The sequence below is a fragment of the Camarhynchus parvulus genome, chromosome 25 (assembly GCF_901933205.1).
Source record: "Camarhynchus parvulus chromosome 25, STF_HiC, whole genome shotgun sequence".
NCBI classification, from domain to species: Eukaryota; Metazoa; Chordata; class Aves; order Passeriformes; family Thraupidae; genus Camarhynchus; species Camarhynchus parvulus.
Genome location: NC_044595.1, coordinates 1,059,900 through 1,084,883, shown reverse-complemented (window position 1 = coordinate 1,084,883; position 24,984 = coordinate 1,059,900). Strand labels below are relative to the sequence as shown.

Below are 24,984 nucleotides of genomic sequence, written 5' to 3'. Positions count from 1 at the left end.
CCAAATCCACCAAAATCACCTAAACCCCAAAACACCCACCCAAACCAAAAACCCCAAAATACCTAAATCAAAAACCCAAATCACCCCAAATCCCACCCCCAAAATCCACCCCAAACACCCCCCAAATCCACCCTAAATCCACCCTAAATCCACCCAAAATCCACCCCAAATCCCCCAAACCCCCCAAAATCCACCCCAAATCCACCCCCAAATCCCCCCCAAATCACCCAAAACCCACCCAACCCCCCAAAATCACCTAAAAAATCCCAAACCCCAAAATCACCCCAAAAACCAAACCCCCAATACCTAAATACCCCCCAAATCCACCAAAACACCTAAATCCACCCCCCCCAAAAACCCAAAACACCCCAAATACCCAAATACTAACACCCCCAAACCCACCCCAAAATCCACCCCAAATCCACCCCAAAATCCACCCAAAACCCACTCAGACCTCCCAAATATCCAAATTCTCTTTGGTTCAATCCTTGGCATAAAATTCCCATTTTTCCCACCTCATTTTCCCGGGGAAAAAAATAAAAAAGGAAAAATTCACTTTAAACCCCCAGAACCCCCCCAAAAAACCCCGCACCCACCTCCTCCCTTCTTCTCTCTCCTTTTTTTCCCACTTTGCCTGCTTTTTTCCCCGAAATTCTGCCTCCCCTCCCATCCAAAACCACATTTATTTTTAGCAGCCAATTGAGGATGAAGGAGGAGGGAAAAATAAACTGAAAAAAAATGAAAAAAAAACCTCAAACTCGGCGATTTTTGTCCTGTTTGGAGTCAGAACTGCAGCTGGAGCCATGCGGGGTGTGAGGATGATCCTGGCGCTGATCCTGCTCCCAGGTAACCCCAAAAATTCCATTTTTTTGGGGCAATTTTGGGGTTGTTTTTTTGGCTAAAATCGGAGCCAGAACTGGGATTAAAGTCTGGGATGGGATTGGGGGTTTGAATAACCCGAGCGCAGCCACGTGTGCTTCCCGCTGTTCCCTCGCTCGCTGAATTTCCAGCAGGGATTTTGGGGTAAAATCGACCGATTTTGGTCATTTCCCCTCCTAATTTATTTTTGAGATTTTTTTCAGGGACAAAACACCAAAATCCCTTTAAAACTGAGCAGTTTTGGTCATTTCCCCCAATATAATTTATTTTTCAGGGAGAAAACACCAAAATCCCTTTAAAATTGACCAGTTTTGGTCATTTCCCCCCATTTAATTTATTTTTGAGGGAGAAAACACCAAAATCCCTTTAAAACCAATCAATTTTGGTAATTTTCCCCCCATTTAATTTATTTTTGAGGGAGAAAACACCAAAATCCCTTTAAAATTGACCAGTTTTGGTCATTTCCCCCCATTTAATTTATTTTTGAGATTTTTTGGAGGGAGAAAACACCAAAATCCCTTTAAAACCAATCAGTTTTGGTCATTTCCCCCAATTTAATTTATTTTTGAGATTTTTTTCAGGGACAAAACACCAAAATCCCTTTAAAACTGACCAGTTTTGGTCATTTCCCCCAATACAATTTATTTTTCAGGGAGAAAACACCAAAATCCCTTTAAAATTTACCAGTTTTGGTCATTTCCCTCAATTTAATTTATTTTTGAGATTTTTTGGCGGGAGAAAACACCAAAATCCTTTTAAAACCAATCAGTTTTGGTAATTTTCCCCCATTTAATTTATTTTTCAGGGAGAAAACACCAAAATCTCTTTAAATTTAGGGCGGGCTCAAGGTGGGAAGGGGAATTCCTAAGAGGAACTAAATCCCGGAATTTGTAATGGGAAAAAAAAAAATCTTATTTTTAATGAAAAAAATCATATTTTAATGGAAAAAAATTTTATTTTTAATGGGAAAAATTTTATTTTTAATGGAAAAAAAATCGTATTTTTAATGGGAAAAAAATCTTATTTTTAATGGAAAAAATTTTCTTTTTAATGGGGTTTTTTGGGGAAAAAAAAAAAAAGACAAAAAAAGGGAATTTCCACCCGTCCTTCGCCTCCGCAGGGGTCGCTGAGGGGTTCAGCATGGACCCGGGCAGTGCCAGGGTGTTCCAGGGGCCACCGGAGTCCCAGTTTGGCTACCGGGTGCTGCAGTGGGGCAGTGACGGGGACAAGTGGTGAGTGAGCCCTGGGGGACGGGGGAAACTGAGGCAGGAGCGGGGAAACTGAGGCAGGAGCGGGAAACTGAGGCAGGAGTGGGGAAACTGAGGCAGGAGTGGGGGAAACTGAGGCAGGAGTGGGGAAACTGAGGGAGGAAAGGGGAAACTGAGGCAGGAGCGGGGAAACTGAGGCAGGAGTGGGGAAACTGAGGCAGGAGTGGGGAAACTGAGGCAGGAGTGGGGAAACTGAGGCAGGAGTGGGGGAAACTGAGGCAGGAGTGGGGAAACTGAGGCAGGAGTGGGGAAACTGAGGCAGGAGCGGGGAAACTGAGGCAGGAGTGGGGAAACTGAGGGAAGGGGAAACTGAGGCAGGGGGGGGGAAACTGAGGCAGGAGCGGGGAAACTGAGGGAGGAAAGGGGAAACTGAGGCAGGACGGGGAAACTGAGGCAGGAGTGGGGAAACTGAGGCAGGAGTGGGGAAACTGAGGCAGGAGTGGGGGGCGAGTGGGAAACTGAGGCAGGAGGGGAAACTGAGGCAGGAGTGGGGAAACTGAGGCAGGAGGAGGAGGGAAACTGAGGCAGGAGTGGGAAACTGAGGGAGGAAAGGGGAAACGAGGCAGGAGCGGGGAAACTGAGGCAGGAGTGGGGAAACTGAGGGAGGAAAGGGAAACTGAGGCAGGGGGGGGAAACTGAGGCAGGAGCGGGGAAACTGAGGCAGGAGCGGGGAAACTGAGGCAGGAGCGGGGAAACTGAGGGAGGAAAGGGGAAACTGAGGCAGGAGTGGGGAAATGGGGAAACTGAGGCAGGAGTGGGGAAACTGAGGGACGAAAGGGGAAACTGAGGCAGGAGTGGGGAAACTGAGGCAGGAGCGGGGAAACTGAGGCGGGAAAGGGGAAACTGAGGCAGGAGCGGGGGAAACTGAGGCAGGGGGAAACGAGGCAGGAGCGGGAGAGGGAGGAAAGGGGAAACTGAGGCAGGAGCGGGGAAACTGAGGCAGGAGTGGGGAAACTGAGGCAGGACTGGGGAAACTGAGGCAGGAGCGGGGAAACTGAGGCGGGAGCGGGGAAACTGAGGCGGGAGCGGGAAACTGAAGGCGGGAAACTGAGGCAGGAGTGGGGAAACTGAGGCAGGAAAGGTGGGGAGGGGGTGGGAAAGGGGAAACTGAGGCAGGAGCGGGGAAACTGAGGGGAAGGGAAGAAGGAGACTGAGGATGGGGTGGGGGTGGGGAAACTGAGGCAGGGAAGGGGAAGCACGGGAGGAGCAGGAGGCTGCGGCCTGGACGGACGGACGGACAGACAGACAGACAGAGACAGACGGACAGACAGACGGACGGGCGTGGGCGGCTCAGCCCGGCGCGGTGCCCACCCCTCCCCAAAAAAAAAAAAGTCCAAAAACCGCCAAAAAAACATCAAAAAAAAAAAGGTCAAAAAAAAACTTCAAAAAACATTTAAAAAAAAATTAAAAAAACAAAAAAACAAAACAAACCGCGGCCGGGCTGTGTTGGGGGAGGGGAGGGGGCGGTGACATCCTCGCTGTCCCCTCTGTCACACCCCTGCACCCCAATTCTGTCCCCCCAGGCTGCTGGTGGGGGCCCCGTGGGACGGCGACGGCCGAGGGGACATCTACAGGTGCCCCGTGGGAGCCCCGAACGCCTCCTGTGCCAAGGGCAACCTCGGTACCCGCGGGACAAATCTGGGGGTCCCCGGGGTTTGGGGGTCCCCGGGGTTTGGGGTTTGGGGTTCCCTGTGGGGTTTTGGGGTTCCCTGGGGGTTTGGGGGTTTGGGGGGTTCCCTGTGGGTTTGGGGTTCCCTGGGGGTTTGGGGTTCCCTGGGGGTTTGGGGATTTCCTGGGGGGTTTGGGGGTTCGGGGGTTTGGGGTTCCCTGTGGGTTTGGGGGTTCCCTGTGGGTTTGGGGGTCCCTATGGACTTTAGGATTTCTGGGAATTTGGGGTTCCCTGTGGGTTTTGGTGATTTCCCTGTGGGTTTGGGTGATTTCCCTGTGGGTTTGGGGAAGTTCTGGGGCTCCCTGTGGCTCTGACCCTCCCCACTCAATGTTGGGGCGCTGCATTGCGGGGAGCCCCCCGCATCCCAGAGCCCTGCCGAGGTTTTGGGGTGCCCCCCCGAGGCGCTCACCCCGTTTGTGTCCCCGTTGTCCCCAAGGAGCCGCGGTTCCGTGGCTCAGCAGCAGCGCCGGGCGCCTGGGCATGACCCTGGGGGAGGCCAAGGACGGGGGACTGGTGGTGAGCACGGGGAAACTGAGGCACGGGCGGGGAAACTGAGGCAGGAGTGGGGAAACTGAGGCACGGGCGGGGAAACTGAGGGAGGAGCGGGGAAACTGAGGCAGGAGTGGGGAAACTGAGGCACGGGCGGGCGAGGGGAAGGGGGCAGTGAGGCAGGAAAGGGGAAACTGAGGGAGGAGCGGGGAAACTGAGGCAGGAGTGGGGAAACTGAGGCAGGAAGGGGGGCAGTGAGGTGGGAAAGGGGAAACTGACGCCGGAAAGGGGAAACTGAGGCAGGAATGGGGAAACTGAGGCAGGAAAGATGGGGAAGGGGTGGGAAAGGGGAAACTGAGGCAAGAGTGGGGAAAATTGATGTTGGAAAGGGAAACTGAGGCAGGAATGGAGAAACTGAGGCAAGAAAGGTGGGGAGGAAGGAACGGGGTGGAGAAAAGGAAACTGAAGCAGGGAGTGGGGAAACTGAGGCAGGGAGGGGAAACTGAGGCAGGGAGGGGGGAAATGAGGTGGGAAAGGGGAAACTGAGGAGGGGAAGAAGGAGACTGAGGGTGGGTGGGGAAACCTGAGGCAGAAAAGGGGAGAAAGGAGGGGGAAACTGAGGCAGGGGGAAACTGAGGCAGGCCGGGGGGTGGCGGTGTCCCTGCTGTGACCTCGCGTCACCCCCCAGGCCTGTGCCCCGCTCTGGTCCCAGCAGTGCGGCACCTCCGTGTTCAGCTCCGGCCGCTGCGTCCGCCTCGACCGGCAGCTGCAGCCGGTGGCCACCGTGGCCCCCACGGCCCAGCGTGAGTGGGGGGGCACCTCCCGGGACCTCCCGGGGCGTGCCACCCCCCGGTGCCACCGTGTCCCCTGCCAGGCTGTCCTACCTTCATGGACATCGTGGTGCTCCTGGACGGCTCCAACAGCATCTACCCCTGGGAGGAGGTGCAGGCCTTCCTCGGCAACGTCCTGGCGCGCTTCTTCATCGGGCCGGGCCAGACCCAGGTCGGCACCACGGTGTCCCCAGGGCTCGGCGGGGGTCCCTGGGGTGGTGGCATTGTCCCTTGGGGTGATGGCATTGTCCTTGGGGTGATGGCACTGTCCCTGGGGTCATGGCATTGTCCCTGGGGTGGTGGCACTGTCCCTGGGGTGATGGCATTGTCCCTGGGGTGGTGGCATTGTCCCTGGGGTGGTGGCACTGTCCCTGGGGTGATGGCATTGTCCCTTGGGGTGATGGCATTGTCCCTGGGGTGGTGTCCCTGGGGTGGTGGCATTGTCCCTGGGGTGGTGGCATTGTCCCTGGGGTCATGGCATTGTCCCTGGGGTGATGGCATTGTCCCTGGGGTGGTGTCCCTGGGGTGATGGCATTGTCCCTTGGGGTGGTGGCATTGTCCCTTGGGGTGATGGCGCTGTCCCTTGGGGTGGTGGCATCGTCCTTGGGGTGATGGCATTGTCCTTGGGGTGGTGGCACCTAGTGTGGCACCTTGGCCACCACGGTGTCCCCAGGGCTGGAGGTGTCCCTGGGGTGATGGCACTGTCCCTGGGGTGGTGGCATTGTCCTTGGGGTGGTGGCATTGTCCCTTGGGGTGGTGGCACTGTCCCTTGGGGTGGTGGCACTGTCCCTGGGGTGGTGGCATTGTCCCTGGGGTGGTGGCACTGTCCCTGGGGTGCTGTCCCTGGGGTGGTGGCATTGTCCTTGGGGTGGTGGCACTGTCCCTGGGGTGCTGTCCCTGGGGTGGTGGCATTGTCCCTGGGGTGCTGTCCCTGGGGTGGTGGCATTGTCCCTTGGGGTGATGCCATTTTCCTTGGGGTGATGTCCCTGGGGTGATGGCGTTGTCCTCCTGGGGGTTTGAGGTGTCCCCGTTGGTTTGGGGGTTCCCTGTGAGTTTGAGGGACGTCCCTGTGGGTTTGGGGGTTCCCTGGGGTTTGGGGGATGTTTTGGGGTTCCCCTCTGGGTTGGGGATGTTTTCGGCGGTTGCAGGTGGGGGTGCTGCAGTACGGGGAGCACGTGGTGCAGGAGTGGGCGCTGGGGCAGCACCCCACAGCCCAGAGCCTGCTGGAGGCCGCACGGAACCTGACCCGGCAGGAGGGCAGGGAGACCAGGACGGCCATGGCCATCCGGGAGGCATGGTGGGATTGGGGTGGGATTGGGGATGGGATTGGGGTGGGATTGGGGGTGGGATTGGGGGTGGGATTGGGGGTGGGATTGGGGTGGGATTGGGGTGGGATTGGGGATGGGATTGGGGATGGGATTGGGGATGGGATTGGGGATGGGATTGGGGATGGGATTGGGGGTGGGATTGGGGATGGGATTGGGGGGGGATTGGGGATGGGATTGGGGATGGGATTGGGGATGGGATTGGGGATGGGATTGGGGTGGGATTGGGGATGGGATTGGGGATGGGATTGGGGTGGGATCGGGGGTGGGATCGGGGGTGGGATGGGGGTGGGATTGGGGTGGGATTGGGGATGGGATTGGGGATGGGATTGGGGGGATGGGGATGGGATTGGGGATGGGATTGGGGGGATTGGGGGATTGGGGCGGGATTGGGGGGATTGGGGCGGGATCGGGGCGGGACTGGGGCGGGATCGGGGCGGGATCGGGGGATGGGATTGGGGTGGGATTGGGGGGATTTGGGGCGGGATTGGGGGTGGATGGGGTTGGGGATGGGATTGGAGGCAGGATTGGGGGCGGTGTCGGAGTGGGATTGGGGCTGGGATTGGGATGGGATTGGAGGCAGGATGGGGTGGGATTGGGGGCAGAGCTGGGTTTAGGGTCTAGGTTGGGATGGGGATTGGAATTGGTGTCAGGTTTGGGATCAAGTCAAGATTTGGATTGGGATTGGGGTTGGGACTGGGGTCAGGGTTGGTACTGGGATCAGGATCAGGGTTGGGATCAGGATCAGGGCTGGAGTCAGGATCAGGGCTGGAGTCAGGATCAGGGCTGGGATCAGGATCAGGGTTGGGAGCAGTCTCAGGATCAGGGCTGGGATCAGGATCAGGGTTGGGAGCAGTCTCAGGATCAGGGCTGGGATCAGGGTCAGGATCAGGGTTGGGACTGGGATCAGGGTTGGGATCAGGATCAGGGCTGGGGTCAGGATCAGGGCTGGGATCAGGATCAGGGTTGGGAGCAGTCTCAGGATCAGGGTTGGGATCAGGATCAGGGCTGGGATCAGGATCAGGGTTGGGATCAGGATCAGGGTTGGGATCAGGATCAGGGTTGGGAGCAGTGTCAGCCCCGGGGCAGGGTTCACCGTGGGCTGCCCCGGGGCTCACTGTCCGTGCCCCCTCCCGCAGCACCGAGTCCTTCAGCCCGGCGCGGGGCGGGCGCCCGGGGGCCGCGCGGCTGCTGCTGGTGCTGACGGACGGGGAGTCCCACGACGGGGACGAGCTGCCCGCGGCGCTGGCCGAGTGCGACCGCCGCAACGTCACCCGCTACGCCATCGCCGTGAGGCCCTGACGCCCGCCCTGCGTCCCCCCGAGCCCCCGGGGCTCCCGCTGAGCCCTGTCCCCCCCTCAGGTGCTGGGGCATTACCTGAGGAGGCAGCAGGATCCCGAGGATTTCATCCGCGAGATCAAGTTCATCGCCAGCGACCCCGACGAGAAGTATTTCTTCAACGTCACGGATGAGGCTGCCCTCAACGACATCGTGGATGCTCTGGGAGATCGGATCTTCAGCCTGGAAGGTGCTGGTTTGGGGCTGGGGTGATGGCAAGGGCTGGGGACTCCAGCTGCACGAGCTGAGTCTCCTTCCTGCCCTGCTCAGGTACCCACGGGGTCAACGAGAGCGCCTTCGAGCTGGAGATGTCCCAGATCGGCTTTTCCATCCACCACCTCGAGGTGATCCTGTCCCTGCCGAGTCAGAAATGCCGCAGAAGGTTAAATCCACTTTATCAGGACACCCATTCCTTTTTATATTCCGGTTGGCTACACCAGCACCTGATTGGTCCTTTAATCAAAACATTGGCTAATTAAGAAGCCCGCCTTTGGTAATCAACACACACTAACGCGTTCACAAACACCAGGCGCAGCGAGTTAAGATAAGAATTGTTTATAATTCTTTTCTCTGAGCTTCTCGCAGCCTTGGGGAAGTTGTGACCACAGTGATCCCACTGGTGGAAAACAACCCTGAGCCCATCTCACCCCTGGCATGGCAGGGTGGCATTGTGGAAGGAATGATGAATCTGACTCCACGTTCTCAGAAGGCTAATTTATTATTTTATGCCACTCTATTATATAAAAGAATACTAAACTAAGCTACACTAAAGAATACAGAAAGGATGCAGACAGAAGGCTGGAAAGATACTCATGAAACCCAATTCCAAACACATCCCAAAACAAAACACAGAAAGAAAGAAAATTAGTGACTCTTTTCCAGAGCCTCTCCCGGAAAAACCTGGGCAAATTTCAGAAAATGTGAGGAGCCAGCACGGCTTGGCTGTGATTGGTCATGAAGTAAAAACAATTCTCATGAAACCAATGAATCACAATGTCCAAACACATCCCAAAGCAGCAAAACACAGGAGAAGCGAATCAGACAATTATTGCTTTCATTTTTCTCTGAGCCTTCTCAAGGAGAAAATCCTGGGCAAGGAGATTTTTTCCAGAAAATGTGAGGAGCCAGTGGGGCTTGGGGACACAGCTTGGCTGTGATTGGTCATTAAGTAAAAACAATTCTCATGAAACCAATGAAACAATGTCCAAACACATCCCAAAGCAGCAAAACACAGGAGAAGCGAATCAGACAATTATTGCTTTCATTTTTCTCTGAGGATTCCCAACTTCCCAGGAGAAAATCCTGGGCAAGGAGATTTTTTCCAGAAAATGCGACGGAGCCAGCGGGGCTTGGGGACACCGAGGCATTGCGGTGACGAGTCCCACCCATCCCAGCAGGACGGGATCCTCTTTGGAATGGTCGGAGCCCACGACTGGGAGGGTGGAGTGCTGGAGGAGAGGCAGCGTGGGCGCGTCGTCCCAGCCCGGGGGGCGTTCCGGGAGGAATTCCCGCTGCAGCTGAGGAACCACGCGGCCTATCTGGGTATGGGGCAGCCCTCTGGGGTGAGCCGGGCTTTGGTTCCAAATCCCTCCAGATTTGGGGTGAATCAGGGGTGTTCCACGGCCTGGAGATCAAGGGGTGAAGTGACGGCTGCTCTGTGGAGTGGGTATTTTTTGGGGGGGCAGAAATGTCCTGGAAATTTGGGGTGCGCTGGGGATGGTCCAGGGTGCCCCAGGGACGCTCCATACTCCAGGGATGCTCCAAACCTGGATATTTGGGGTGCCCTGGGGATGCTCCATGTAATGGATATTTGGGATCCTTGGTGATACAGAAATGTCCTGTCAATTTGGGGTGCCCTGGGGTTGCTCCAAACCCGGTTATTTGGGGTGCCCTGGGGATGCTCCATGTCCTGTCAATTTGGGGTGCCCTGGGGATGCTCCAAACCCGGTTATTTGGGGTGCCCTGGGGATGCTCCAAACCCGGATATTTGGGGTTCCCCAGGACCCCCCTGTCTCCCCGGGGCCGTCCCCCCGCTCTGACCCCGCTGTCCCCCCAGGGTACTCGGTGTCCTCGCTGCAGCTGCCGGGGGGGCAGCGCCTCTTGGTGGCCGGTGCCCCCCGGTTCCAGCACAAGGGCAAAGTCGTCCTCTTCCAGCTGGACCCCGCGGGCGCCGTGACGGTGGCCCAGGCGCTCCTGGGGGACCAGGTGAGGGGTGCTGGGGTGGGGGACCAGCTGAGGGGTGCTGGGGGGTCCTGAGGGCTTGGGGGAGGGAGTTTGGCCCCCCTCCACCTCGGCCTCACAGCCCCTCGCACCCCCAGATCGGCTCCTACTTCGGCAGCGAGGTGCTGGCGCTGGACCTGGAGGGAGATGGGGACAGCGAGCTGCTGCTGGTGGCCGCGCCCTCCTACCTGGGCGGGCAGAGCTGGGAGACCGGGAGGGTCTACGTGTACCGGGTGGGGCAGGTGAGGGGACAGGGGCAGGGTCTGGGGGTGTGGGGCAGGTGAGGGGACAGGGGCAGGGTCTGTGTGTACCTGTGGGGCAGGTCAGAGGGGCAGGATCTGTGTGTACTGGATGGGGTAGGTGAGACAGGGAGGGTCTGTGTTTATCGTGTGGGGCAGATGTGGGTCTGGGGGTGTGGGGCAGGTCAGAGGGACGGACACTGGGTCGAACTGGGGCAAACTGGGTCGAACTGGGGCGAACTGGGTCGAACTGGGTTGAACTGGGGCAAACTGGGTTGAACTGGGTTGAACTGGGGCGAACTGGGTTGAACTGGGCCGAACTGGGTCATACGGGGGTGAACTGGGGCGAACTGGGTTGAACTGGGTCGAACTGGGGCAAACTGGGGCGAACTGGGTTGAACTGGGGCAAACTGGGGCAAACCGGGGCCGGGGACGGGCGGCCCAGCGGCACGCAGAGGGACCGGGAGGCAATTTGAGGCGGTGGTCGGGGGAACGCGGCGGCGTTGAGGGGCTGCCTGTCCCTTGCGGGTACCGAGGGCCCCCCCGCACCCCCCAGGAGCGCCTGAGCCCCGCGGGCTCGCTGCTCCCCGAGCCGAGGCCGCAGGATTCGCGCTTCGGCTCCGCGCTGGGCGCCGTGCCCAACCTGAGCCAGGACGGGCGCGCCGGGGCCGTGGTGGGGGCGCCGCTGGAGGGGCACCGAGGGGCGCTCTACGTGTTCCACGTGGCCCCGGGCACCCTCGAGCCCCGCTGCAAACAGGTGAGATGGGGCTGGGAGGGGCAGCTGTGCCAGCGCTTGGGGGGACACCCCGGGAATGGGGACTTGGAGAAAAAAGGACAGGGATACCCCGGGAATGGGGACATGGAGAAAAACAGGGACACCCCGGGAATGGGGACATGGAGAAAAAAGGACAGGGACACCCCGAATGGGGACATGGAAAACAGGGGCACCCGGGAATGGGGACATGGAAGAAGGGGACACCCGAATGGGACAGGAGAAACTTGGGGGCACCCCGGGAATGGGGACTTGGAGAAAAAAGGACAGGGACACCCCGGGAATGGGGACATGGAGAAAAAAGGACAGGGACACCCCGGGAATGGGGACATGGAGAAAAACGGGGGCACCCCGGGAATGGGGACATGGAGAAAAACAGGGACACCCCGGGAATGGGGACATGGAGAAGGGACAGGGACACCCCGGGAATGGGGACATGGAGAAAAAAGGACAGGGACGCCCCAAAATCAGGGACATGGAGAAAATAGGACAGGGACACCCCAGGAATGGGGACATGGAGAAAGGAGAGGGACATGGAGAAGGGACACCCTGGGAATGGGGACATGCAGAGGGAACAGGGACACCCCAAAATCAGGGACACGGAGAGGGGACAGGGACACCCCAGGAATGGGGACATGGAGAAAGGACACTCCTATAGTATATTGTAATTAAGAAATAATTCGCTTCTGATTGTGATGGTGTGAATTATAACACCTGTGTTGTCTCACCCTTCACACGGGACTAAAAATAGAAGTTTTAAAAACTTTTAAAATAAAAGTTTATTTTTACTTGATTTTATTTTTACTTGATTTTATTTTTACTTGATTTCATATTTTACTTAACTTTATTTTAAGAGTTTACATTTAAAACTGTTTATTCTATTTTATAAAACCAACTGAGCCTCTCAGTCGCCCCATCCCTGGGCCAGAAAAGGGCTGAAAAATGAAAAATGAAAAATTCTCGTTGCCAGCGCATCGAGGCGGCGGCGCTGGGCTGGAGCCTCCGGTACTTTGGGATCAGCGTGGACGGACGGACGGACATGGACGGGGACGGACTGGTGGACGTGGCCGTGGGGGCGCAGGGGGCGGCCGTGGTGCTGCGGTGAGCAGGGAACGGGGGAAGGGGACACCGGGGAATGGGGACAGGGACAAGGGACGGGGACATGGAGAGGGCACAGGGAATGGGGACAGGGACAAGGGACGGGGACATGGAGAGGGGACAGGGACACCCTGGGAATAGGGACAGGGACATTCCAGGAATGGGGACAGGGACAAGGGACAGGGACATAGAGAGGGGGCAGGGACAGCTCAGGAATGGGGACAGGGAGAGGGGACAGGGACATGGAGAAAGATGGGGACACCTTGGGAATGGGGACATGGAGAAGGGACAGGGACATGGACAAGGGACAGGAACATGGAGAAAGACAGGAACACCCCAGGAATGGGGACAGGGACACTTGGGATCAGGGACATGGAGAAAGGACAGGGACACCCCAGTGACAGTGACATGTGGGCCGTGGGGACATTCAGTGGAAAAGGCACTCCGTGCCTCAGTTTCCCCTCGTGAGAGCGCAGGATGCTCCTGGGACCGTCCCAGCGCTGTGCACGCCTCAGCGCGGACGCAGGGCGGGCTGTCCCTGTCCCCAGGCTGAGGTGCCCGGCGTGGCCGTGCCCCCAGGTCCCGCTGGATCCTGCGGGTGGCCGCGGCCGTGTCGGTGGAGCCGGCGGCCGTCAGCGTCACCCGGCGGAACTGCCGGCGCGGCGGCTCCGGCGCCGTCTGCCTGCGCGCCCGCCTCTGCTTCCGCGCCCAGAGCCGCGCCCCCGGCGCCCCCCCGGGCATGGATGTGGGTGAGTGCGGGACCTGGGGGGCTGCAGGGTCCTGGGGGTGGGCCTGGAGCAGCCCAGGAACATCCCAGAGCACCCCAAAGGGTCCCAGAGCATCCCAAAGGGTCCCAAAGGGTCCCAGAGCATCCCAAAGGGTCCTGGAACATCCCAAAGGGTCCTGGAGCATCCCAGAGCATCCCAAAGGGTCCCAGAGGGTCCCAGAGCATCCCAAAGGTCCTGGAGCAACCCAGAGCATCCCAAAGGGTCCTGGGAGTGTCCTTGGAGCATCCCTAGCTGGGTCTGGAGCATCCCAGAGCATCCTTGGAGCACCCCAAAGGGTCCCAGAGCATCCCAGAGCATCCTTGGAGCATCCCAAAGGCTCCTGGAGCATCCCAGCGCATCCCAAAGGTTCCCGGGGGTGTCCCTGGAGCATCCCCGGCTTTCCTGGGCTCCCTGCCGCGGCTCTCGCGGCGCTGAGCCGCCCGCTGTCCCGCAGCTCTCCGCTACAACGCGTCGCTGGAGGAGCGGAGCCCGGCATCCCGAGCCGCCTTCGACTCCGGTGCCCGCCGGCTGCTGCAGCGCCGCGTGGAGCTGCCGCTGGGCCGGCAGAGCTGCACCCGCCTGCCCTTCCACGTCCTGGTCAGCCCATGGGGGGCTCCCCCCGGCCCCGTTCCCGGGGTCCCGCCCGGTGAAGCTGACGGGACCCCCCCCCGGTTGTGCAGGACACCTCGGATTACCTGCGGCCCCTGAGCCTCAGCCTCACCTGGGCGCTGGATGCGGCCGCGAGCTCCGTGCTGGATGAGGCGTCTCCCACCTCCCTCCGCAAACTGGTGTGTACTGGGAGGGTGTGCGGGGGCACCGGATCGCCCTGGGCACTGGGATCAGCACTGGGAACTGGGATCACCCCTGGGCACTGGGATCGCACTGGGATCACCCCTGGGCACTGGGATTGCACTGGGATCACCCCTAGACCCTGGGGTCAGCACTGGGATCACCCCCGGGCACCGGGATTAGCACTGGGATCACCCCTGGGCACTGGGATCGACCCCGGGCACTGGGATTGCACTGGGATCACCCCTGGGCACTGGGATCACCCCTGGGCACTGGGATCGCACTGGGATCACCCCTGGGCACTGGGATCGCCCCCGGGCACTGGGATTGCACTGGGATCACCCCTGGGCACTGGGATCGCACTGGGATCACCCCCGGGCACTGGGATTGCACTGGGATCACTCCCAGATATTGGGATCACACCTGGGCACTGGGATCACCCCCAGACACTGGATCACCTGTAGACATTTGGATCACCCTTGGGCACTGGGATTGCCCCTAGACCTTGGGATCAGCACTGGGATCGCACTGGGATCACTCCCAGATATTGGGATCACCCCTGAGCACTGGGATCACCCCTGGGATCAACTCCTGGGCACCGGAATCACCCCCAGACATTGGGGTCACCCCCGGACATTGGGGTCGCACTGGGATCACCCCTGGGGCACTGGGATCACCCCCGGGGCACGGGGATCCCCCCTGAACCCCAGGATCACCCCCAGACACCGGGATCCCCCCGGCTCCTTCCAGATCCCGTTTTTCAAGGATTGCGGCGACGACGACGAGTGCGTCACCGACCTGGTGCTCAAGGCCACCACGGACATCGTGGGCTCCAGGTACCCCCGGTGTCCCCCCAGTGTCCCCACGGTGTGCCTGGGATGCCGGGAGCGCCCTGTGACCCCCCCGGCCTCCAGGCAGAGCCCCCACATCCTGCGGAAGGGCCGGAGGAGGATGCTGGTGCAGGTGGAGCTGGAGAACCGCGGGGAGAACGCCTACAATGCCAGCCTGTGGCTGCAGCTGCCTGGGAACCTCCACTTCTCCAGCCTCGTGCTCCAGGTACAGCCTGGGGGGACCCCAAATCCCCGAGGAGCCCCACCAAGTCCCTGAGGAACCCCTTCAAAATGTCCCACCAAATCCCTGAGGAGCCCCTCCAAAATGTCCCACCAAATCCCTGAGGAGCCCCTCCAAAATGTCCCACCAAGTCCATGAGGAGCATCTCCAAAATGTCCCACCAAGTCCATGAGGAGCATCTCCAAACTCTCCCACCAAGTCCTTGAGGAGCATCTCCAAAATGTCCCACCAAATCCCTGAGGAGCTCCCCCAAACTCTCCCACCAAGTCCATGAGGAGCATCTCCAAAATGTCCCACCAAGTCCATGAGGAATCCCTCCAAACTCTCCCACCAAGTCCATGAGGAGCATCTCCAAAATGTCCCACCAGGGTAAAGATGGAGACTCAGGTCTTTGGAGAACCTCTGGCTCATTCTTGTCCCAACCCGTTGCAGGTGGGATGGGTTGGAGTCCGTTGGGTCCCCAAACCCATGTCAAGGGGGACGTAGGAGTCCATGATGTCCCCAACTAATCCCAAGTGGCATTTGGGGCTCCATGGTGTCCTCAACCTATTCCATGTGTCATGTGGGGGTCCATGGTGTCCCCAGCTCCTCCCAGGTGGGACATGGGGCTCCATGGGTGTCCCCAACTCCTTCCAGGCGGCACCTGAGGGTCCATGGTGTCCCCAACTAATCCCAGGTGGCATTTGGGGCTCCATGGTGTCCTCAACCTATTGCAGGTGGCAGTTGGGGGTCCATGGTGTCCCCAGCCTGTTCCATGTGGGACATGGGGCTCCATGGCGTCCCCAGCCCCTCCCAGGTGGCAGATCATGTTCTCCTGGTCCCCCGTGGCCCCCCAGGGGTGCATTGCTGCCACCTCCCGGTGTCCCAAGCCCCCCAGCTCCGTGTCCCCGTGGTGTCCCCCCGGCAGGAGCCCAGCTCGGTGAAGTTGGAGTGCTCAACCCTGGGGGGGCAGCGCCGGCGCTGCAGCGTGGGGTACCCCGTGTTCCGCTCGCAGGCCAAGGTAGGACCCCAAGGGACCCCGGGGAACCCCCGGGGAACCCCCACTGCCCCAGCCTCGTGCTCCAGGTACAGCCTGGGGGGAGCCCAAATCCCTGAGAAACCCCTCCAAACTGTCCCACCAAATCCCTGGGGAGCTCCTCCAAACTCTCCCACCAAATCATTGAGGAACGCCTCCAAACTGTCCCACCAAATCCCTGTGGAGCTCCTCCAAATTGTCCCACCAAATCCCTCCAAACTGTCCCATCAAGTCCCTGAGGAGCTCCTCCAAATTGTCCCCTCAAATCCTTGAGGAGCATCTCCAAACTCTCCACCAAATTCCCTCCCAACTGTCCCACCAAATCATTGAGGAACCCTTCCAAACTGTCCCACCAAATCATTGAGGAACCCTTCCAAATTGTCCCACCAAATCCCTCCAAAACATCCCACTAAATCCCTGGGGAGCTCCTCCAAACTGTCCCACCAAATCCCTCCAAACCCTCCGCCAAATTCCTGGTGAGCTCCTCCAAACTCCACCAAATTCCTGAGGAACCCCTCCAAACTCTTCACCAAATTCCTTGAGGAACCCCTCCAAACTCTCCACCAAATCCTTGAGGAACCCCTCCAAACTCTCCACCAAATCCTTGAGGAACCCCTCCAAACTCTCCACCAAATTCCTGAGGAACCCCTCCAAACTTCACCAAATCCTCGAGGCGCTTCTCCAAAACGTCGCACCAAATCCCTCCAAGTTCTCCACCAAATCCTTGAGGAACCCCTCCAAACTTTTCACCAAATCCTTGAGGATCTCCTCCGAACTCTCCCACCCAATCCCCGAGGAGGATCCCTGCCCTCCAACCCCCCTCGGTGCCCCCCAAGCCCCCTCGCCCCCCAGGTGTCCTTCACCCTGGAGCTGGAGTTCAGCTGCTCCGTGCTGCTGGACCGCGCCGAGCTCACGCTCAGGGCCACCAGGTATGGGCGGGGCTGAGCCCTGGGGGGGGAGGAGCCACAGCTCAGGGGGCGTGGCTGGAATTTGGGGACACTCCCGAGTGTCCCCCCCACCACCCCACGCCCCCCATTTAGTGACAGCAGCGAGGTGACACCGCAGGACAACGTGGTGGAGCTGTCGGTGCCCGTCCGCTATGAGGCCAACGTGTTCCTGTCCAGGTGGGGCTGGGGGGACACAGTGACCCCTCCCCAAAAATACCGACCTGCAAATTGGGGGGGGTCACTGATGGGGACCCCACCATGGATGTGACCCCCCCTGTGCCCCCCCAGTGCCACCAACCTGCCCCGCTACGAGCTGCACCCCCGGGGCACCTTCAGCCCCGGCCCCGAGTTCAGCACCACGCTCAAGGTGAGGAGATGACGAGGAGGAGGAGGAGGATTGGGGTGGGGGGTCTGGGGGGTCCTGAGGGGCTTTGGTGGACAGGGATCCTCCTCAGGGGTTTGGTGGGACAGTTTGGAGCAGCTCCTCAAGGATTTGGTGGGAGATTTTGGAGATGCTCCTCAAGGATTTGGTGGGACAGTTTGAAGGGATTTGGTGGAAAGTTTGGAGGAACTCTTCAAGGACTTGGTGGGACATTTTGGAGATCCTCCTCAGGGTTTTGGTGGGAGAGTTTGGAGGAGCTTCTCAAGGTTTTGGTGGGACGTTTTGGAGATGCTCCTCATGGATTTGGTGGGAGATTTTGGAGATGCTCCTCATGGTTTTGGTGGAGCTCCTCAAGGATTTGGTGGTGAGTTTGAAGGGATTTGTTGGAAAGTTTGGAGAAACTCCTCAGGGACTTGGTGGGATGTTTTGGAGATGCTCCTCAGGGATTTGGTGGGACATTTTGGAGATGGTCATCTGGGTTTTGGTGGGACACTTCGAAGGAGCTCCTCATGGATTTGGTGGAGCTCCTCATGGATTTGGTGGGACATTTTGGAGGAGCTCCTCAGGGATTTGGAGGAGCTCCTCAGGGATTTGGTGGGACATTTTGGAGGAGCTCCTCAGGGATTTGGTGGGACACTTTGGAGATGCTCCTCATGGATTTGGTGGGACATTTTGGAGGAGCTCCTCATGGATTTGGAGGAGCTCCTCATGGATTTGGTGGGACATTTTGGAGGAGCTCCTCAGGGATTTGGTGGGACACTTTGGAGATGCTCCTCATGGATTTGGTGGAGCTCACCGTGCCGCCCTGCCCAACCCAGGTGCAGAATTTGGGGTGCTTCCCCCTGCAGAACCTCACCCTGCACATGGCCCTGCCCGCTCTGGGCCACCGCGGGGCCCCCATCCTGTCTGTCACCAAGGTCCTGGCTGACAATGTGAGTCTGGGGGACACCGGGGGGGTCCCCCCTGTGCCGCTGCCCCCTGAGCCCCCCCTGAGCCCCCCCTGTGCCCCCCCAGGCCTCCTGCAGGCTGCACCCCCCCCACGAGGGCCCCCCGGTGGTCCCGGTGCCCCCCGAGGAGCTGCAGCACATGGAGAGGCTGGTAGGGCTGGCTGGGGGCTTGGGGGGTCCCCAGAACACCACGGGGGTCCCCAAAACACCACGAGGGTCCCCAAAACTCCCAAGGGGGTCCCTAAAACTCCACTGGGGTCCCCAAAACACCACGGGGGTCCCCAAAACTCCACTGGGGTCCCCAAAACACCACGGGGGTCCCCAAAACTCCCAAGGGGGTCCCCAAAACACCACAAGGGTCCCCAAAGCTCCACGGGGGTCCCCAAAACTCCCAAGGGTGTCCCCAAAACACCACGAGGGTCCCTAAAACACCACGGGGGTCCCCAAAACACCACGAGGGTCCCCAAAACACCACGGGGGTCCCCAAAACTCCAGGGGGTCCCCAAAACTCCCAGGGGATTTCAAGGGAATCCCCAAACTCCAGACGGGTTCAGGTGGGTTCAGAGGGGTCCCCGAAACTTCGGGAGGGTCCCCAAAACTCCCAGGGGTGTTTAAGGGGGGTCCCCAAAGAGATCCAGGGGGGGATCCCCAAAACTCCTGGTGGGTTCAGGGGGGATCCCCACCCCGGAGCTTTGGGGGGGTTCAGGGGGTTCCCCACCATTTCCAGCTGGGATTTGGGGGCTCAAGGGGGGTCCCCACCCCACCCTGGGTATTTGGGGGGTTCAAGGGGGGTTCCTCACTCTACCCCTGGGTATTTGGGGGTTCAAGGGGGGGTCCCCACCCTACCCTGGGTATTTGGGGGGTTCAAGGGGGGTCCTCACCCCACCCTGGGTATTTGGGGGGTTCAAGGGGGGTCCCCACTCTCCCCTGGGTATTTGGGGGGTTCAGGGGTTTCCCCACCATTTCCAGCTGGGATTTGGGGGGTTCAAGGGGGGTTCCTCACTCTACCCCTGGGTATTTGGGGGTTCAAGGGGGGGTCCCCACTCTCCCCTGGGTATTTGGGGGTTCAAGGGGGGTTCCCCACCCTCCCCTGGGTATTTGGGGGTTCAGGGGGTCCCCACCCTACCCTGGGTATTTGGGGTTCAAGCCTCACTGGTATTTGGGGGTCTTCCCCTGGGTATTTGGGGGGGGGGTCCCCACTCTCCCCTGGGTATTTGGGGGTTCAGGGGGGGGTCCCCACTCTCCCCTGGGTATTTGGGGGTTCAAGGGGGTCCCCACCCTACCCTGGGTATTTGGGGGTTCCGGGGGTCCCCAGCCCTGCCCTGCCCCCCCGTTTGTGCCCCAGGACTGCTCCAGCAGCCGCTGCCGGGAGCTGAGCTGCGGCCTGGGCCGGCTGGGGCGGGGCGAGGGCGCCACCGTGCGGCTGCTGCAGGGCCTGCACCCGAGCTCCCTCCGCACCGTGAGCATCCCGGGCGTGCCTGGAATAATTGAAATTAAAAAAAAATAATTAAAAAGAAGGGAAAAAAAAAATTGGGGTTTATTTTTATTTCTCGATTTTTATTAGAATTATACTTTAAAAAAATTATTTTATTTTATTATTTACTTCTATTATATTTTATTGTTTTATTTAATGATTGTATTTTTATTTTATTTAATGATTGTGTTTTTCGATTTTTATTAGAATTATACTTTAAAAATTATTTTATTTTATTATTTACTTCTATTATATTATATTGTTTTATTTAATGATTGTATTTTCTTTTTATTTTATTTAATTATTGTGTTTTTTGATTTTTATTAGAATTATACTTTAAAAAAATTATTTTATTATTTACTTCTATTATATTTTATTGTTTTATTTAATGATTGTGTTTTCTTTTTATTTAATTTAATGATTGTATTTTCTTTTTATTTTATTTAATTATTGTATTTTCTTTTTATTTTATTGAATTACTGTATTTTTTAAAATTTAATTTATTATATTTTACTTTTAATTTAATTTAATGATTGTATTTAATTTTATTGCTTTATTTAATTTTCTAGTTTTATTTAATTTGATTATTTAATTTTATTACTGTTTTATTCTATTTTTGTTTTATTCAATTTTATTATTTTATTTCACGTTGTTATTTTTCTATTTAATTTTGTTATTTTATTGAATTTTGCTATTATTTTATTTCATGTCATTATTATTGTATTTAAATTTATTAGTTTATTGAATTTTGGTATTATTTCATGTTGGTATTATTGTGTTTAATTCTGTTATTTTACTGAATTTTGGTATTATTTCATTTTATTACTCTTTTAATTTTCCTATTCATTTATTTCATGTTGTTATTATTGCATTTAACTTTATTCCTGTTTTAATTTTATTATTAGTTTATTTCCTTTCAATCATTATTTTATTTTATTTAACTTTATTAGGATTGTGCTTAATTTCGTTACTATTCGATTTCATTTTATTATTGTTTATTTCCTTTTACTATTATTTTATTTAATTTGACGGTGTTTGTTATTCACAGGTGAAATTCAGGAGCCTGAGCATCGTCAGCAGCGTCTGGCTGGGGGTCCAGGGGGGGCTCTTGGTGCTGGAGGAGGGGGCGCAGCGCAGGGAGGTGGGACCCCCAAAATCCCCATTTCCCCCCAAAATCCCCATTTCCCCCCCAAATTCCCATTCCCCCCCAAATTCCCCATTTCCCCCCAAATTCCCCATTTCCCCCAAATTCCCCATTTCCCCCCAAATTTCCCATTTCCCCCCAATTCCCATTTCCCCCCAAAATCCCCATTTCCCCCCAAAATCCCCATTTCCCCCCAAATTCCCCATTTCCCCCCCAAATTCCCATTTCCCCCCAAAATTCCCATTTCCCCAAAATTCCCCATTTCCCCCCCTCAATCCCATTTTCCCTCCCAATTCCCCATTCCCCCCCCAAAATTCCCATTTCCCCTAAAATTCCCCATTTCCCCCAAAATTCCCATTTCCCCCCAAAATTCCCCATTTCCCCCCCTCAATCCCATTTTCTCTCCCAAATTCCCCATTTCCCTCCCAAAATCCCCATTTCCCCCCAAAATTCCCATTTCCCCAAAATCCCCATTTCCCCCAAAATTCCCATTTTTTCCCCAAAATTCCCCATTTCCCCCCCAAATTCCCATTTCCCCCAAAATTCCCATTTCCCCCCAAATTCCCCATTTCCCCCCAAATCCCATTTTCTCCCCCAAATTCCCCATTTCCCCCCAAATTCCCATTTCCCCCAAAATCCCCATTTCCCCCCAAAAATTTCCCCCCCCTCATTTTTCTCTCCCAAATTCCCCATTTCCCTCCCAAATTCCCCATTTTCCCCCAAATTTCCCATTTCTACCCCTCAATTCCCCATTTTTCCCCCCCAAATTCCCCATTCACCCCAAAATTCCCCATTTTCCCCCAAATTTCCCATTTCTACCCCTCAATTCCCCATTTTCCCCCAAAATTCCCCATTTCCCCCCCAAATTTCCCCATTTCCCCTCAAATTCTCCATTTGCCCCCCCAAATTCCCCGTTTTCCCCCTGAATCCCATTTTCCCCCCAAATTCCCCATTTGCCCCCCAAATTCCCCTTTTTCCTCCCTGAATCCCATTTTTCCCCCCAAATTCCCCATTTTTCTCCCCAAATTCCCCGTTTTCCCCCCCAAATTCCCCGTTTTCCTCCCTGAATCCCATTTTTCCCCCAAAATTCCCCCATTCCCCCAAATCCCCATTTCCCCTCCCAAATTCCCCCATTTTTCCCCCCCCAAATTCCCCATTTCCCCCCAAATTCCCATCTCCCCCCCCAAATCCCCCATTTTTCTCCCAAAATTCCCCATTTCCCACCAAATCCCCATTTCCCCCAAATTCCCCATTTCCCCCCAAATCCCCATTTCCCCCCAAATTCCCCATTTCCCCTAAATCCCCCATTTCCCCCCAAATCCCCATTTCCCCCAAATCCCCATTTCCCCCCAATCCCCCATTTCCCCCCAAATCCCCATTTTCCCCCCAATCCCCCATTTCCCCCAAATCCCCATTTCCCCCCAATCCCCCCATTTCCCCCCCAATTCCCCCATTTCCCCCCAAATCCCCCATTTCCCCAAATCCCCCATTTCCCCCCAAATCCCCATTTCCCCCCAATCCCCCATTTCCCCCAAATCCCCATTTCCCCCCAAATCCCCATTTCCCCCCCAATTCCCCATTTCCCCAATTCCCCCATTTCCCCCAATTCCCCATTTCCCCCAATCCCCCATTTCCCCCAATCCCCCATTTCCCCCCCTCTCTCGTCCCCAGCTGGTGCTGCAGCTGCTGCGGCCCCGGCGGCCCCCGGTGTCCCTGTGGCTGCTGGGGGGCAGCGCCCTGGGGGGGCTCCTGCTGCTGGCGCTGCTCAGCCTGGGCCTCTGGAGGGTGAGGGGACAACGGGGACACCGCGGGGGGGGACACGGGGGGGTGACACCCAGGGGAGGGGACACGGTGGCACCGAGGGGGGGCACAATGACACCGAGGGGAGGGAGGGACACGGTGGCACCGAGGGGAGGGGACACGGTGGCACCGACAGGGTGGCATGGTGGCACCTTGGGGTGACAACAAAGGGGGCACCAACGGGTGACACCAAGGGGGACACGGGGGGACAACGGGTGACACGGAGGGGGGGGACACGTGACACTGAGGGGGGGCATGGTGGCACCTAGGGGTGACAACAAAGGGGGCACCAACGGGTGACACCGAGGGGAGGGGGCACGGTGGCACCTTGGGGTGACACTGAGGTATCGGGGGAGACATGGTGGCACTGAGGGGTGACATCAAGGTGGGGCACGGTGGCACCTTGGGGTGACACCAAGGTGGGGGCATAGAGGGGTGACACTGAGGGAGGGCACAATGGCACCAAGGGGTGACATCAGGGGGGCACCTTGGGGTGGCACTGAGGGGAGGAGACACAGTGGCACCGAGGGGGAAAATGGTGCCACCGAGGGGTGACAATCAGGGGGACATTGAGGGGTGACACCGAGGGGAGGGGACACGGTGGCACCAACGGGGGGGACACCAAGGTGGGGGCATAGAGGGGTGACACTGAGGGAGGGCACGGTGGCACCAAGGGGGCATGGGGGCACCTTGGGGTGACATTGAGGTGAGGGCATGGTGTCACCTTGGGAGGGTGACAATGTCAGTGTCACCTGGAGAGGGTCATGATGTCACCTTGGGGGAGAGTGGCAATGTCACCTGGAGAGGGCCATCATATCACCTTGACAGGGCCATGATGTCACCCTGGGGTGGTCACGGTGTCACCTTGGGAGGGCTGAGATGCCACCTGAGTGGTGGGAGGTCACCTTGGGGCAGGGTGACGATGTCACCTGGAAAAGGGTCAAGATGTCACCTGGGGGTGGTCATGGTGTCACCTTGGGAGGGTCATGGTGTCACCTGGGGGTGCTCATGGTGTCACCTTGGGAGGGTCATGGTGTCACCTTGGGAGGGTCCCAATGTCCCCCCAGGGTGAGGGACGTGTCCGTCCCCCATTCCCCATCCCCTCCTCTCCCCCCAGCTGGGATTCTTCTCCCACCCGAAGCCCTCGCAGCAGGAGGAGGAGGAGGAGCAGCAGGATGAGGATGAAGAGCGCTGAGGTGACAGCTCTGCTGGTGGCACGAGGACACCCAGCAATGTCCCCACGCGGGGTTGGGGCTTGGTGGAGGGAGCAGGAGCGGCCGCGGGGATGGAGCAGCTGCAGCAATAAAGCTCCGGCCTGTGGAACTGCTGTGGCCTGGGAGCAGGAATTCTTCATCCAGGGGGGGAAAAACCCTGGAATGATCCCAAATGTAACACGGAGGGGTGGGGGAGATCCAAATCCCAGCCCCCCGAATCCAGGATTTTGGGGATCGGGAATTTCCCATCCCGATTTCCAGCAGGATGTGGAAGAGGGGAGAAGTGGAAGCAGGAATTGCACCCGGAATTCCCCGTTATCAGGGGAGCTGGACAAGAGAGAAAAGCACTGGGATAAATTTACAAACCCAGCTGGATTTTCCCCCCCCCAAAAAAATTCTCCTCCTGCCCCAGGACTGGGGTGTCCCTGTGTCCCTCAGCAGGGACAAAGCGTTTGCATCTCCTCCCTCGGGGACAAATTCAGCAAATCAGGGTTTTTTTTCCTTCCCAAAAAAAGCTTTTTCTGAGCTCATTTCTGCCCCACTCACCCAGCCCCAGCCAAGCTCCCTCCTCCCTCTCCCAGCTCCAAGGATGACTTGGGGATTCATTGAGAAAGGCTTTTATTGGACGGAAGAGCAAAGAAAATCAGGAATTAAATCCACGTGGACGCCGAGCCGCCGAGCCCAAGGGGTTTAGGAACGTCCCCAACACGAGGGATGGGGGTCACAATGTCCCCCCCCAACCCAGGACAGCCAGTGGATACCACGAGGATGAGGAAAAACTCCCCAGGATTCAGACCTGGAAAAAAAGTCACAGGAAATGGAGGAAAAAAACAAAACAAAAAAAAAAACAACAACAACAAAAAAAAACCAAACCAAACTCTCAAAACAACCAAATAATCAGGAAAAATAAAGAGTTTTCCTTAAGTTATGGGGGAGGGTGGGGGATCCCCAAGGGAATGGTCCATAATTCCACAATTCCTGCCTGGAATGACTCGTGGGGAGGGCACGGGGAGGTTTGGACGCGCCTGGGGCCACAGGGTCAGGAAAAAACCCCAAAAATCGTCCAGGATGAGGCCAAATCCTGCTCAGAGCGCTCCTGACACCGCAGAGTTCCCAGAGCCTTGCCGGGACCACGGGGGCTCCTCAGGGTCCAACCCCCCCCACCCAGGAAGGGTTCCAGAACCTTCCTCCTTCCACCTGCCATGATTTTACAGACCCCAAGGCTCCCAGCCCAAACCGGGGCAATAAAATCTCTCGTGGCTGCAATTCCAACCTCCTGGAGTGCAGGAAGATCCCAAAAAATCCCC

General features: G+C 57.1%; 1 protein-coding gene across 1 annotated transcript; it reads left to right on the top strand.

Moving 5' to 3' along the window:
- The first annotated feature begins 716 nt into the window (after window positions 1-716).
- On the top strand, window positions 717-23,772 carry ITGA10 (integrin subunit alpha 10). The gene is made up of 30 exons (XM_030965297.1): window positions 717-846; window positions 2,000-2,111; window positions 3,671-3,768; window positions 4,253-4,332; window positions 4,994-5,108; window positions 5,180-5,307; window positions 6,284-6,432; window positions 7,600-7,750; window positions 7,823-7,988; window positions 8,069-8,142; window positions 9,196-9,340; window positions 9,855-10,003; window positions 10,117-10,260; window positions 10,814-11,014; window positions 12,000-12,130; window positions 12,707-12,876; window positions 13,349-13,491; window positions 13,575-13,682; window positions 14,434-14,519; window positions 14,598-14,739; window positions 15,662-15,754; window positions 16,622-16,698; window positions 16,810-16,893; window positions 17,005-17,083; window positions 17,917-18,030; window positions 18,113-18,196; window positions 19,391-19,504; window positions 20,568-20,660; window positions 22,335-22,448; window positions 23,581-23,772. The coding sequence occupies exons 1-30, from the start codon at window positions 804-806 to the stop codon at window positions 23,656-23,658; spliced, it is 3,465 nt and encodes a 1,154-aa protein (XP_030821157.1). The 5' UTR covers window positions 717-803; the 3' UTR covers window positions 23,659-23,772.
- Window positions 23,773-24,984: the final 1,212 nt, after the last annotated feature.